This window comes from Bos indicus x Bos taurus, chromosome 12 (assembly GCF_003369695.1).
Source record: "Bos indicus x Bos taurus breed Angus x Brahman F1 hybrid chromosome 12, Bos_hybrid_MaternalHap_v2.0, whole genome shotgun sequence".
NCBI classification, from domain to species: domain Eukaryota; kingdom Metazoa; phylum Chordata; class Mammalia; order Artiodactyla; family Bovidae; genus Bos; species Bos indicus x Bos taurus.
In genome coordinates, this window is record NC_040087.1 from 21,174,142 (window position 1) to 21,190,715 (window position 16,574).

Here is a 16,574-nt window from a genome sequence, read left to right on the forward strand (position 1 = left end):
ACTCCTTCCTGAAACTTGGTACAAAGACAAAGCACAGGGTGGGGCACAGTTCCTCCTCATGACTCACACGCTCCCATCAGGGGTGTGTGTATAGGGATCTGAGCCCCCCTGAGCCCCCTGTCTAGGAAGGGCTCCTCTGGGAGGAGGTGAGTGGGAATGAGACATGAGGGGTGGTGGGGGAGGCGGTGGAAGGGTTTCTGCCATCTCCCATGGCTCAATCCCACCCTCTCCCCCGAGAGGAGCCTTCCTACCACCACCGAGCCCCCTACCTCACCAGCCTACCCCTGCGGCCCGGCATGGTTTCCCCTTCTCGCTACCACACGAGCTCTCCGGAGGGGCTACACCTCACTTCCCAGTGGCCCACAGCTCACACAGGCCTGGCGAGGGGCAGAAACACAATAGGTGCCAGGACACCGTGCAGGGCTCCGTGCAAGGGAAGTAGAGGGAAAAGCAGCAAGTGAGTGGCTGGTGGGTCAATGCGAGAGGGCTTGGGGACGGCCACCACCCAGGAAACGTTCTACTGACTGACGTGGGGTCAAGCCTGTGGGCACCTCACTTTGTGAAGGCTGTCTTGTCCCCCTCTTCTCACAGCCGTGGCTGGTGGTGGGGGAAAGGAACCATCGTCCCGCCCTTTCCTTCATTCCCACTTTCAACAGAGTGGGCTCCAGGGGCTAGGACCAAGGTCCTGTTGTCTTTATTATTCTGTTTTGTTCAGCAGAGAAATCTCCGAGCAAATGAGGATGGCTCCTTCGGAGAGAGGAGGGCCAGGTGTTCCCACAGTATGTTATTTACAAACAATACAGGATCAGCGTTCTCTTCAGAAAAGAAGCCAAAAGTGCAAGGAACTTAGCACTGAGTCCCAGCGACCTGAGAGGCAACACAGAAACACCTGGGAATTCTAGCTCCTCGATCCTGACAACTGGCCCACTGGCTTAAGTTGCAGAATTGTCAGCTCGGAGGACCTGGGAGGCAGGGAGTGTGGCTCCCCTGTCCAACTGTGCAGGGATCACGTCGTCGTAAGACGAGAGAGAAAGGAGACACCCCCAGGGAGCCCTGACACGCATCACCACATACCAGCCAGGATGGAGGCCTCGAATCCCATGTCCTCCACCGCAGCTCGCAGTTCTTCTGGGTGAGTTCGAGATGGATCGTAGAGAACCACTGCAGTCCCTTCGGCCAAAAAGACTGAGATCTGGTGCACACCCGCCCTCTGGGAGATCAGGCCTTCGATGGACTGGACGCAAGACTTGCAGGTCATGCCGGCGATGGCCAGCATCACGGTACAGGGCGCACTGGACGCCGGGGGGCTCCTGGAGTCTGGCCCACTCCCTTCCACCCCATTGGGAAGAGAGACTTTAAAGTTCCCAGGAGGCAGGGCCTCAATGGCTCTCTGCAGGGCCCCTGGGGAGACGAGAGAAGGGTCATGCTGGACTTGGGCAGTCCTGCTCTCCAGGGACACGTGAATACTCTGAACCCCGGGGAGCCGGCCGATATTGTCTTCAATGTTCAGGACACAAGACTTACAGTGCATTCCATCCACTCTCAGGTGCAGGGGGATCCCCTGGCCCCCCGGGGTCTCAGAGTTATTGTCATTCTGATTAACGGGAGCCGGAGGGGCTGCTGAGAGGGTGCTCTGGAGCCGCCTGACGTCTATGGGTCCCAGGCTCACGGGGGCCACCTTGTTCTTGATGACGGCTTCAAATCCCATGTCAGTTATGTGGTCCCTGAGGTCTTGGGGTTGGATAAGGTAAGGCTGGTAAGTGATGACTGCCTCCTGGTTGCTGAGCGAGACACGGACCCTCAGGACGCCCTGCAGTTTCCCGATCTTGCCTTCTATGGAGCTGACACAGGACTGGCAGGTCATGCCCTCCACCCGAAGTTTGACCATGGCCTCTGAGGCAGGTGAGACCCTGGAGGGCCAGGAGGTGGCCTTTCCCTCAGCCACACTGGCCTGGAAGCCCATGTCTTCAATCTGATGGCAAATCTGCACCAGGCTTACCACTGAGGGCACGTACCTCACCTCAGCGCTGCCCTGCTCCAGGGAAACCTTAATGCTCACAATGCCTTTCAAACTGGAGACCCTGCCCTCGATGGACTTGACACACGACTGGCAGGTCATGCCCACGATGTTGATGGTGCCAGTGGCCGTGTGGGAGGGGCGCACGCCATCCAGGTCATCCTCGTAGCCATTGTTGTCAAAGGCAAAGCTCTGCTTCATCGCTGGCTGGGAGAGCTTAGACAGGATCTAAAAGAAAGAGAAGGAACATTTTTTATCCTTCAAGTGAAACGTTCTCTAAAATCTCCCAGCTTGTCTGGGCCCTGAGAAAATGGAAAACAATACTGCTGGTATCCAAACATCTCAAGAGGATAAGAACATCAAAAGATACTACTCATCAAATGAATGGGCTTCCCTGGTGGCTCAGTGATAGAGAGTCCACCCGCAATGCAGGAGATGCAGGTTCAATCCCTGGGTCGGGAAGATGCCCTGGAGAAGGAAATGGCAACCCACTCCAGTATTCTTGCCTGGAGAATCCCATGGACAGAGGAGCCTGGTGGGCTACAGTCCATGGGGCTGCAGAAGAGTCGGACACAACTAAGCTTCTAAACAACGACAACAACAAACGTCAAATGAAAGGATTCAGAGGGGTTCCTTCCAGCTATTTCTGTGATTCTGAACACAGAAGTCAAAAGCCCACCTTGGTGAAATGTTTTTCTACCATGGATGGAGTAAAGGTTTCCGCAGGAAAGGAGACCATGATGGGACTGACAGACACGGGACACGCATGGCGAGTCTGAACACAGGCAGAGAGCTCAGAAGCGCACAAGTCCCTCGAGACCTTCCTGACTCCAGTCGACACCTGAAACCGCCCCACTAGGCTCAGTCCTTTTAGCTCCAATTTTGGAGGTCCTGCTGGAATGCAAATACACAGGATAGCCAACACCCTAATTCTGCCTCGCTTTCTAGGTGTGTCCGTCTCATTCTCTTAGCAGGGGTTAGATTTAACGACCACCAGGCACATGTTCCGGAGAAGGCAATGGCACCCCACTCCAGTACTCTTGCCTGGAAAATCCCATGGACGGAGGAGCCTGGTAAGCTGCAGTCCATGGGGTCGCTAAGAGTCGGGCACGACCGAGTGACTTCACTTTCACTTTTCACTTTCATGCACTGGAGAAGGAAATGGCAACCCACTCCAGTGTTCTTGCCTGGAGAATCCCAGGGACGGGGGAGCCTGGTGGGCTGCCGTCTATGGGGTCCCACAGAGTCGGACACGACTGAAGCGACTTAGCAGCAGCAGTAGCAGCAGCAGCAGCAGGCACATGTTCCGAGTACAGACCTCCCAGCCCATGGGGTCAGACCACGGTGCCTATGACCAAGGGTCATGAAGGATGCTCCTTGAGCTCAGCGGTGCCCAGGGCACCAAGGGGAGTGGGAGGGGGACAGCTGGAAGAACAGGAAGTCAGGCTGAACAAGTCAAGTCTCGGAGCTGCCTCCACAGAGGCCCTGCCCCACATGGACCACTGTGGTTATTCTCAAAATGACACGTGCTCCACCCAACTAAAAGGATTCATTTTTTTATTTGATCATGGCTCAAGTGTAATTTCCTGAACTCTTCTCATGATGTTGTGGCTTCAGCCATTCTATTCAGCAAAATTTCCTCTTCCTAAGATCCAAGCCTCACCACTCTCACAATTAGATATAGTTTTTCAGTTCAATTCAGTCGCTCAGTCGTGTCTCTTTGCGACCCCATGAACCGCAGCACTCCAGGCCTCCCTGTCCATCACCAACTCCCAGAGTCTACCCAAACTCATGTCCATTGAGTTGGTGATGGCATCCAACCATCTCATACTCTGTCATCCCCTTCTCCTCCTGCCCTCAATCTTTCCCAGCATCAGGGTCTTTTCAAATGAGTCAGTTCTTCACATCAGTTGGCCAAAGTATTGGAGTTTCAGCTGCAACATCAGTCCTTCCAATGAACATCCAGGACTGATCTCCTTTAGGATGGACTGGTTGAATCTCCTTGCAGTCCAAGGAACTCTGAAGAGTCTTCTCCAACACCACAGTTCAAAAGTATCTATTCTTAGGTGCTCAGCTTTCTTTATAGTCCAACTCTCACATCCATACATGACAACTGGAAAAACCATAGCCTTGACTAGACGAACCTTTGTTGGCAAAGTAATGTCTCTGCTTTTGAATATGCCGTCTAGATTGGTCATAGCTTTCCTTCCAAGGAGTAAGCGTCTTTTAATTTCATGGCTGCAATCACCATCTGCAGTGATTTTGGAGCCTAAAAAATAAAGTCTGACACTATTTCTACTGTTTCCCCATCTATTTCCCATGAAGTGATGGGACCGGACGCCATGATCTTAGTTTTCTGAATGTTGAGCTTTAAGCCAACTTTTTCACTCTCCTCTTTCACTTTCATCAAGAGACTCTTTAGTTCTTCTTCACTTTCTGCCATAAAGGTGGTGTCATCTGCATATCTGAAGTTATTGATAGTTCTCTCAGCAATCTTGATTCCAGCCTGTGCTTCTTCCAGCCCAGCGATTCTCATGATGTACTCTGCATATAAGTTAAATAAGCAGGGTGACAATATATATACAGCCTTGACATACTCCTTTCCTATTTGGAACCAGTCTGTTGTTCCATGTCCAGTTCTAACTGTTGCTTCCTACCTGCATACAGATTTCTCAAGAGGCAGGTCAGGTGGTCTGGTATGCCCATTTCTTTTAGTATTGTCCACAGTTTATTGTGATCCACACAGTCAAAGGCTTTTGCACAGTCAATAAAGCAGAAATAGATGTTTTTCTGGAACTTTCTTGCTTGTTCAATGATCCAGCGGATGTTGGCAATTTGATCTCTGGCTCCTCTGCCTTTTCTAAAACCAGCTTGAACATCTGGAAGTTCACGGTTCACGTATTGCTGAAGCCTGGCTTGGAGAATTTTGAGCATCACTTTACTCGCGTTTGAGATGAGTGCAATTGTGTGGTAGTTTGAGCATTCTTTGGCATTGCCTTTCTTTGGGACTGGAATGAAAATTGACCTTTTCTAGTCCTGTGGCCACTGATGAGTACATACTGAGTGCAGCACTTTCACAGCATCATCTTTCAGGATTTGAAATAGCTCAACTGGAATTCCATCACCTCCACTAGCTTTGTTTGTAGTGATGCTTCCTAAGGCCCACTTGACTTCATATTCCAGGATGTCTGGCTCTAGGTGAGTGTGAGTGGTCACACCATTGTGATTATCTGCATCGTGAACATCTTTTTTGTACAGTTCTTCTGTGTATTCTTGCCACGTCTTCTTAATATCTTCTGCTTCTGTTAGGTCCATAGCATTTCTGTCCTTTATTGAGCCCATCTTTTCATGAAATGTTCCCTTGGTATCTCTAATATTCTTGAAGCAATCTCTAGTCTTTCCCATTCCATTGTTTTCCTCTATTTCTTTGCATTGATCACTGAGGAAGGCTTTCTTATCTCTTCTTGCTATTCTTTGGAACTCTGCATTCAAATGGGTATATCTTTCCTTTTCTCCTTTGCTTTTTGCTTCTCTTCTTTTCACTGCTATTTGTAAGGCCTCCTCAGACAGCCTTTTTTTTTTTTTTTTTTTTTTGCATTTCTTTATCAGTACTGCTTCAGACATTTGGGCATAGGATTTTATATATGGTACCTGATTATAAAAAAAAAGTATATGTCACTAGGCACCTATACAACCCTGCTCATCTTCAGTTGAATCTCCATTATGTGGACTGATTTTCTATGTCCCCGTGTATAAAATGCAGATCTTTTCAACTTCAGCTTTTGAGCAGCTTAACAAGATGAAAATTTAAATAACTTTTGAAAGAGATTATGAATGTTTATTTGTATATCCACAGAGGAAATCATAAGCTAAATTGGGATTAATAATTACAAGGAATTGTTTTTTTTAAAAATATTTTTAAATAGAGAAAAGGGAATAATTAATTTATGAGTGTGCGCTAAGTTGCTTCAGTGTTGGATCCTCTGCGATGCCATGGACTATAGCCTGACAGGCTCTTCTGTCCGTGGGATTCTCCAGGCAAGAATACTGGAGTGGGTTGCCATGCCCTCCTCCAGGGGATTTTCCCAACCCAGGGATCGAACCTGAGTCTCTTATGTCTCCTGGGTTGGCAGGAGGGTTCTTCACTGTTAGAATCTAGTGTTTCGGATATCCGTTACTACATGACAAACTGAACCTAGTGGCTTATGATGACCGCTCACAGTTTTAGAATCTAGTGTTTTGGATATCCGTTACTACATGACAAACTGAACCTAGTGGCTTATGATAACCGCTCACAGTTTTTTAGTTCAGATAGGTTTGGCAAGAAATGCTCATCTCTGCTCCATAGAGCATCATCTCAGGTGACCTGGATGGGGCTTGGAACTATCTTCCAAGAAGACAGTGCATTCATGACATAGCTGGCAAGTTGATGCTGGCTGCTGTTGGTAGGGACCTTGGTTCTCTTTCACGTAGCCTCTCTCCATGGCTAGGCTGGGCACCTCACAATTGAGGTTTTCTGGGTTCTGAGAGTGAGTGTCACAATAGTAAGCATTCCTAGAGAACAAGCACTTACCAAGCCTCTGCCTGCATCACACTTGTTAATCCACCATTGGCCAAAGCCAGTCACAAGGCCAAGCTCAGTCAATATAGGAGAGAATTACATAAGGGTTTACATACAAGTTTACATACGTGAGTCTGAGTGAACTCCGGGAGTTGGTGATGGACAGGGAGGCCTAGAGTGCTGTGATTCATGGGGTCGCAGAGTCGGACACGACTGAGCGACTGAACTGAACTGACTGAACTTACATACAAGGAGGTGGAGTTCACTGGGAAGGCCACCAAAATAAGTCCATCACAGCATGCTAGTGCGACTGAGAGGGAAAAAGAATACTACACACAGAGATGTTTATATATGTATGGAGTTATCTCTACAAGAATGTGCTGGCACTGAGTTTGTGGACTGGGCAGCTGAAGGGGTCAGGTAGCTGGGGTCAGGCGTAGGAAGAAAGAGTTACTTTACCCTGTGCAACTTACTGTACAATGTATAACATTACTGGATTCTAAAAAAATTGATTTAACAATTAAAATAATGTGAGCATAAAGGAGATCCAGAGCAGTGGCTTGATTGTAACTGCTGCTGCTGCTAAGTCGCTAAACTGGTATGAATCAAATCCTCATTTAACTGAATCAAAACCTCATTTAACTGAAAAAAGATGCAGCAAATACTACAAAGATATTCACTTTAAAACAGTATTTTAGTAAAGCAGAAATCACCTCCTTATAATAAGACACAACTCTCAACCAGTCCGTTGGAAAAACAAATCCCTAATGGTTTACTACCCAATTTCTTTGTCTTGGTCCTAGGTCGATCTACAACTCACCAAACCCAAGCCACAAAGCTGGCTCTTAATCCCTGGATTATTGATCCTATTAATATGTTCCTCCTAAAGGAGTTTGCAGAAGTGTTGGAAGCCATTTGTTTGTAGCAAACAATTCTCAGAGGTCTCCCTTTTAAACACGCAGTCTTCTAAAGACAAGCAGTTATGGAAGACAAGATTTTGCAAATAACACAACTTTGTGAAACACCAGTGTACCTGTTGGTTTAGGGGCAACCTCACAACAGCTGTCAGGTGTTTGGATCATTTCTAAGTGAACACACAGACTGTATGTACTTTTAATTCCGTTCTTCGATGAAGACAATCTCTAGGGTGGGGGAAAACTCATCTACAGAGTTCAAACAAACACGTCTAGGTTGAAGGGTTCATCAGAAGCAACAGACATTGGAAAGTGGACACAGGGAACAGGTTGTGTCCAGGAAGAACCAGGTGGAACTTCCAATGTTTGCATCCCACTCAATCACAGACTCCTTGAGAATAAACACTGGGGACTTCTTCTGCAGGTCCAACACCAGGTTACCAGCTTTTGAATTTTCAATAAACTATCAGTACAATAGGCATCAGGATGAGAAGGGCCTGGAAATACCCGGGAAGAGGGTAATTACACAGAGAAGAATCCAAAAGTGAATTTCCATTCTTTGCTACCTGTCTAGGCGCCTAGGTCCCATGGAATTTGCTGAGAGTACCAGGACTTTTCAAAGAAAGGCAGGGAAAGGAATATAAACAGTTTATTCACTAAGATGGAGACAGGAAAGGAAAATAAGATCTTTGGATATACCATTCTAATATGAAGAAATTGGAAATGGGTGTGGCATGTTTTAAGCAAAGTGTTCAAAGCCAGACTGAAACTGCAGAGCCCAGAAATGACACACCCTGTTAAAAACGGCTGTGATCACAAATCAAAGGGCAAATACTATTACATGCACAAGGAAAGGACCACTAACCACTTCTGAGATCTCTTAATTACACCTGGTTCTCCAGCATCCTTAAGTAGGATACCACTTGCCAACATATCTTGAGACTTCTTTCACTCCGAAAGCTGTAGAACACCCTTAACAACTTATGAAGCAAAAATATTATTACATGCCTGCAACTTATCCAGTATATAACCTCCACCCATACAACTCTATACACCTGAACTTTCATGGAACTGAAAATACAGAAAGGTCCTGATTTTTTCCATACATACACAGGCCCAATAGGTAGCAAATAGTTAATGAGTCTCAGTGTTACTTTATGAGGATGGCATTTTATATTCCTAACGCGCAAGATAATTCTGTAAGGAGATACTCTTATCAACATTTTACTGCTGAAACAGACTCAGAGGTTTATCCAACATCACAAATAACAGAGCCGGGATTTAAATCCAGCTCAAAGTCCAACAGGCTTTCTATTTTTTAAAGAAATCTTAAGGTTACTTTTTTCTTTTTCGCCATGTTAATTACAGGAAAAAATTACAATGCTGAAGAGCAAAATGAAAACAAAAGCAGCCATACTACTACAGGGGAGGAGAATTTGCCACCCTAAAACACATCTCTTCGGCATATTGTTTCAAGCTAGTTATTTTCGGGGTAATAGCCGACACTGAAAGAGCTCTGAAAACCAAGTAAGAATTCCCTTTTTGTAAGAAACACTTATATTTGTACGGGAAATCTCCCTCTGTCCCCAGAAGAGAAGGCTGATCAAATCTCTAGAAACTCAATTGATCAATGGAGAAGGAAGTGGTATAAATGTGTACCGTGATCACCCTTGTTTCCTTGTTTTTCCTGGTAACTTGCCCTGGCTCTCCTACTCTCAACACCTCTGCCTTTGTTTGAGGATGGTATTTGAGGTGAGGGCTTCGTTCATTTCAGTGAGTTACTTTTTCCTGGTCTCTCCCATGTATTCATGTTATTAAAATTTTGTTTGACTTCCTCCCATCAATCTGTCTCAGATCAATTTCATTCTTGGATGAGCCAGAAGAACGAGGAGGCTAGAGGAAAATTTCTTCCTCCCTGACACTACCTGTCAGGTAACAGTAGACTCCGTCGAGGTGAATGAACACAGTATGGAGGTGAGGCTGTGGCTGAGATCACTGGATGGCCTGGGCCTAAGCCTAAGCAGATAGACACTAAGGCCTGCAACCCTTAGTATCTGCTTTATTCTTATCTGAGAATTCTTTAGGCATCACAGATTCACAGTGGAAGGAGGGTCAGGAGAGACTGACTCAAGAAAAGATCCCACCACAACCACTCCAGCTCTGGGGGATGGTGATAGACAGAGAAGACTGGCAGGCTCCAGTCCATGGGGTCGCAAAGGGTTGGACACGACTGAGTGACTCAACAACAACAAACCACTCCAGGTGTCAAGTCTCTAAAACCCCCACTGAGAAAGAATCAATGTCCCCAGTGAAACCAGTATGTAAAAAAAAAAAAGTGGGTGGTGGGGTGGGGTAGGGGAATTCCCTGGTGGTCCATTGGTTAAGAATCCAGGCTTCCAACATGGGGGCCATGGGTTCAATCCCTGGTTGGGGAAACTAGGATTTCGCATATAACATGGTAGAGCCAAAAAAAAAAAAAACTGTATGTACATAAATTTAGACAAATACATACTTAGGTATTAACACATAAAATTGAGGTTACCTATGGGTGAGTTATGACACTCTGATCTTTTTACTGTCTGTACATATTTCTAATTTTTAAAACTTAAATTAAAAAAAAAAGGTCCTACTTTTATACTAGAAAACAAATGTGGTTTTTCAGTTTCTTTAAGGCAAAGAAGAAAGTCTTGCTAAACCATACTAATATAAGCAATGATAATATTATCATTGTGATAAAGATGACAGCAATGATGAACAGATGACATGTTTCAACATGGCTTTATCCTCTAAGCTTGCTTCCCTGGTGGCTCAGACTGTAAAGACTCTGCTTACAGAGCAGGAGACCCGGGTTCAGTCCCTGGATTGGGAAGATCCCCTGGAGAACGGAATGGCAACCCACTCCAGTATTCTTGCCTGGAGAATCCATGGTCAGAGGAGGGTTACAGTCAGGTGGGGTCGCAAAGAGTCAGACACAACTAATCCTTTATCCTCTAAGGAACATGTTCACTCCATATGTTTAAATATCAGCCCTTCCCACGTGTTGTGAATTTTTTGAAGGGCTTGAACTCTGGGAGTTGGTGATGGACAGGAAGGCCTGGGGTGCTGCGATTCATGGGGTCGCAAAGAGTCGGACACGACTGAGCGACTGAACTGAACTGAACTGACAGCCTCAGGTAGGAGATTCGTCCTCATCTGAGCAAATCCAAGCCTCAGTTTTCTTAGCTGTGAAAGGAGGTAACAATAATATCCACTCCGGTTCTGCAAGGAGGTCTGAAAGCTAAGGACTGAAAGCTAAGGGAATGTAAAAGGCTAACATCATAATTGATTGAAAATGACTATGAAGACAAACAAGGCCTCATTGGATCTTCAAAAGCAGTCCAGGGAAGTAGGCAGGGAACTCATTATTCTCCACCATTTTACTGATAAGAACTAATCATTAAAACTCATGTACACATTCCCCCATTCCCACTCCAATCCCTTCAAACTGTCCTTTAACGCTATTTCACAAAGGTTCAGAAAGAGCTCCCAGTGAGAATTATTTACATTTTATCTACTGATAAAACAAACTCTGGGCATTTTACTTCAAACACCGCAGAGGTCAGTGTGCCTGGGCTGTGTGAGCTCCAGCCTGACCTCTGGCCTTAGGGCCACAGCCAGCCCTGGGGCTGACAGTGCACTTTCTGGGAAAATCCACACCAATGACCGTTTACTGTCAGTTTCTTTCTGTTGATCACGATGAGGAAAAAACTTTAACCCTTACTGAGAAACTGGGTGCACTATATATCTCACGGTGGTTTTGATTTGCATTTCTCGGAGGACCAGTGATGTTGGTCACCTTTACATGCATCTGCTGCTATTTGTATGCCTTTGCAACAGTGTCTGTTAGAATGGTTATCATCAAAAAGGCAAGCGATAACACATGCTAGTGAAGATGTGGAGAAATAGGGAGCCCTTGTACACTGTTGGTAGGAATGCAAATTGTTAGCAATTATGATGGAAAACAGTATGGAAGTTCCTTCACGAATGGATCTTGAAAGCATTATTCTAAATCAGAGAGAGACAAATACTGTATGACCTCACTCATATGCAGAACCTAGAGCAAAAAGAAAAAAAATCAGAAAAAGAGGTCAGGTTTGTGGTTACTAGAGGCAGAGAGCTGGGGGGAGGAGGAATTGGATGAAGGTGGTCAAAAGATACAAACTATTAGTTGTAAGATAAGTCCCAGGAATGCAATGTACAGCAGAATAGCTGTAGTTAACAGGGCTTCCCTGGTGGCTCAGACGGAAAAGAAAGGCTAACACTTCTGTATAGTACCTACAAAAGTTACTATGAGGGTAAATCCTGAGTTCTCATCACACAAAAAAAATCCCCCCCCCCCTTTTTTTTTTAAATAGAGATGATGGATGTCACTAAACTTACTGTGGGTGTTTTTGTCACAATACAAGTCAAATCATTATGCTGTACACCTTAAACTTATACACAGCACTGTACATCAATTATGTCTCAATAAAACCGAAAGAAAAAGAATGAGGAGGGAAAATAATAATAAAACACAAAAGTAAATAAGCTGTCACTTTTCACCCAACAGGCTGGCAAAAAATTTTTAAGTTTGACGATACAGTAAGAAAGAGAATAGGTAAAAAGAATTCTCAACTACTGGTGGTAGAAAAATAAATGTATGCAACCTTTTTGAGAGGAATTAAGCACTATTTGTCAAAATATTAAGTGCCCCTGTCCCAGTACTTCTGCGAATTTCATCATATAGACCCATAGGGCCATGAAAATGTCCATTTCTATACTCCATACTGAAAGGTGGCAACCATCTAAATATTCTTCTGTAGAGAACAGTTTATAAAGTGTCAATCCAAAAGAATTTTATGCAGTTTTTTTTTTTAAGGTGAATTTACATGTATTGCCATGTAAATCTATCCATGATAGATTAAAGGGGAAAAAAGTTGTAAAACTGTATAAGAGCATATACTATATTCTATTTTTCTAGAGAGGAAGAAAACCACACTCTTATACTTTGTTATTGATGTTTATATCCTTTAGATACTAATTTTAGGAAAAAATTAAGAAAATACAACGAAAAGTTCCCTAGAAAAGTGCATACCACTGTACCACTGCTAACGATGATTCCATGACAATTTGTTAGTGACTTCTTTAAGTGACTGGATCACCCACTTCATCTATTTTTTTTCCCTTTATTTAGCTGGGATACACCTGTGCCAGCTGGGTCGTCTTGGTTTCCTGTAAGCAAGAAAAACAAAACAAAAAACCAGCCTGACCACCTCTCACCCAGCACAGAATCCTGTATGTTGGGACGTCCCTGGTAGTCCTGTGGTTAAGGCTTCACCTTCCAGTGAGGGGAGTGCAGATTCAATCCCTAATCGGGGAGCTAAAATCTCACATGACTTGTGACCAAAAAACCCAAAATATAAAACTGAAGCAATATTGTAACAAATTCAACAAAGACTTTAAAAAAAAATCCTTAAAAACAAAAAGAATTCTGTAGGTTGCTTTCTAAAATGGTCAGGCCCACAACCCAACACCCTCATCACAGTCGTCAACCAGTTCAGTGTTTCCAACATCACTACTTCCTCCTGCCACAGAAATCCACTTCCGGTTCGTATATTCATTCATTCAAGAGTTCACTCCCCGTAAACTAATACACTGTCAGATATGGAAGAGAAAGACGAGCAACACAGCGGACAAGCTTGGCCACAGGCAAGGAGTAAGGAGGCTGGGCGGGCAGTTCTGAGTGCAAAGGGAAATTCCCACCACCCTCCAACTGGAATGAGGGCCAGGAGCCTGTACTTTCCACAGCTCCTCAATGGGGTTCTCAGGGGCAGGAGCCTGTTTCTTTGCAGGCCACTGTCCCGGGCCTGAGAGGAAACAAAGACCCGGGGAGGCCTGCGGACACAGGGCTAGCACAGCCAGGCCAGGGCGCCGAGACCGCCTTCTCCTTCTTGGTGCGCATGCTCCTGGAGGGGTGGGTGTGTGTGTAGGGGGGTACGCACTCGAGAACCTCACCTCACACATTCTGCTCACCCCAGCAAGAGGAGGCGCTAACATCTGTGGGGGCAGGGGTGGCCCCTCCAGGCTGAGTTCTGACCAGTTATGCCTTTGCAAAACACAGAAGAAACCGAGGGCTTGCTCAACAACATGCTTTCGTTTTACACTGTACAGAACGTACTCTATCTACATTTTACAAGAGACGTAAAAAGTACACAAATCCACTAACTACAAACACAATTTTGAAATGTTTTCTTCAGAGCAGCTACCTGCATCTTTTGTGAACCATGAGCTGCCCGAATGGTAACTTTTTGTTCACTCTGTTAGAGCTCTTCAATACTCAGAAGAAGATAGGGTTTTCAAACTCTATCTCACCCAGCACGTTAATACTTCCCTGTCCCAACAAAAAAGCAAGGGGCCTGTCCTCAGACAGACCTGGGATTCAACCCTTCAGGCGGATTATCTAACCTCTTGCTCTCAGCTTTCTGTTAAAAGAGGACGACGATGACATGAGGTGACAAGTCCCTTCCAGTACACCAGGTACTGAATAAGTTATCTCAAGTAGATCCAGAGCTTGATTTATGACAGACTTTGAGTCAATACACTGTTAACAGCGAACGAGTACTCAACTGTAATTGACGTTTACTTTGGTTTTTAATCATCATAAACCACCTACTACAAATTTCCCCCATTTGGGGATAGTTAATTCAAATTATATTATGTATAAATATGTCCCATGGATAGAGGATCCTGGCGGGCTAGAGTCCAAGGGGTCACAAAAGAGTCAGGCATGACTTAGCAACTAAACAACAACAAATATACATGTTTTTATATATATATATATATATATATATCTGTATTTCCACAAAATATTAAGTATAAAAAATACAAGGTATGTAATGCTTTTGTACACATACACAAACTCACATATGTTCATATGTGTAGCGGCAAAATGGCTGAAGCATACAGCTGCTTTCAAGTCTTTATGGTTTTCTACATTCCGCTGCTTCATGTTAAATTTGCTGTGCATAATAAACAGGTGTTAACTTTTATAATTAGAGCTTCAGGAAAAAAAAAAAAAAAGAGCTGCAACTGTGCTCAGACACATTAACTGGCCAACACAGTTCCACTGGACGTTCCAAGTGCACCAAACACATCTCCAGAGTTAGGAATCCCACTGAAGATCATTTTGGTAGAGACAATACCATTGTGAGTGTATATAGTCCTCAACAAGGTGCTTTCACAACCCAGGGAGGCAAGACTTCTCATCCCAGGAATCTGGAGCTGGAGAAGTCCAAGCTCACCTGCCAGATCCCACAGACCAGTAAGGGTGCAGACCCACACCTGACTCTCACAGCCACAGCCTCCAGCCTGGCCCTCCTGAAGGGCTCCCTGGTCAGGTTCTGGTTGTTTTCCCAGTCATATGAGGTTAGAAGTGGCCATCAAAAATCATTAGACTATTTCCCATTCAAATTCCTCAGACATAGGTTGAATTTTGTCAAGTAGTAGTCTGAATACTTTAAAGAAAAGCTCTTAAACATTTTACAAAAAAAAAATTATATTTTCCTGTCTTACAACATTCAACTAGAAATATGAAAGTTGACTGTGTACTGCATAAATGGACGTTCATAAATCTTCAATGTACACAAATCTCTTTCATTTCAAAAATCTCAACTTACAATATCTCCTTTAGTTTTACAGACTTTTTAAACAACACCAGAAGAAACAAAGATAACTCCTAAAGGAGCAAAAGACATATGAAACCTTCCCTTTATGTCTACGTAGTAGTATTTTTTTCCCATCTACTCATAGCAATGAAAAGAACCCCACACAGACCACCTGTACCACCTGGAAATACCACTGAGGCACCATTTTTACAAAACATTAGTTACACCGCCCTGATTTTGAATGTGACCTGACGTTTGGGTTAACAAACCTTTCATTTAAGAGCAGGTTCACCTGGCAGCAACATTTTCAAAATGCTTATTCGGTTGAAACGTGAAGATTAACACAAGAACGTACACGTGTTAAAAATAAATAAAAACAGAAAGATTCATTTTTGTCTGATTTGCATTTTGAGAAACCTGTTCACCACAGAGGCTTAAAAAATATCCTGAAAGTAAGAAGCAACAAAACCCAAGATTTATCCACTGTGGACTTAATCTCTGGAAAGTTCCCCTGGGCTCCTGGCTCACTCCATACCCCAGAGCCACTCCACTGGCCCCTCTGATGTAAGACAAGCAGGAAACCTCCATCTATAACCTGGAACTTTTATAAGAAGCCCTCCTGGCTTGTCAGCCCTTCTACAACACCACTCACCTGCTTGGAACTGATCTCTTCCGATCCATTCAAAACCTTCTGTGAAAATTCTCCTTCCTCTGACGGGGGAGGGCATTCCTCCTCTGAAATCACGGGCCTGCTGGAGCCCCCGGTCCCAGGGCTCCTCTTGAAGGACCACTGTTTGTGGACAGATAGCAGGGTCACCTGTGGGTCACCCAGAGTCGCCAGGGAGGATGGCTCGGGGTTCCCGGGCGTCTGGTCCCCAGCTCTCTCCATCGCCGCGTTCACGCCTTTACCTCGCAGTTCACCTTCTCTGGGCTATTTGATCGTGTCACAAGAAAATGCTCCAAAAGCGTCCTCCTAACCAGCAGAGGGGAGGCACCTGCTGTGTCAAGTCGGGCAGGTTCCCCTCTGCCCCTGGGCCAGCCCAGGAGCGGCTGCCAGCCACGCCTCGGGGAACTCGGGCAGGCTGCACACCACTGTATGTATATGTGCTCTTGTTTAAATACCCCACTCAACACAATTGGCATCCTCTTACTCATCACATTGCACACGGCCCCATGCGCGCCCAGGGCTGCGTGTAGGGAGGCCCAGTGCCGGGAGTGATCTCCCTACACCCAGCCGTTTCCTCTTGGCCCCGTGAGCCCCCCGGCCCTCCCTCCTCTGGCCAGCCCCCCCCCCCCCCCCCCCCGGTGTGTTCCTTTGTAGTATGTCTGAGCCTGTTTCTGTTTGGTTCTGTTCTGTTCACCGTGTATGGTTTGGTAGGTTCTTATTACCAAACTCAGAG

At 45.3% G+C, this 16,574-nt stretch overlaps 1 protein-coding gene across 1 annotated transcript in view; it reads right to left on the reverse strand.

Annotated features, from left to right (window-relative positions):
• ATP7B (ATPase copper transporting beta) overlaps window positions 1–16,063 on the reverse strand; it is a 49,478-nt gene extending 33,415 nt beyond the window's left edge. The window contains 2 exon segments of the mRNA XM_027557321.1: window positions 1,075–2,245; window positions 15,827–16,063. Coding sequence (XP_027413122.1) covers window positions 1,075–2,245; window positions 15,827–16,063 — 1,408 coding nt within the window.
• Window positions 16,064–16,574: the final 511 nt, after the last annotated feature.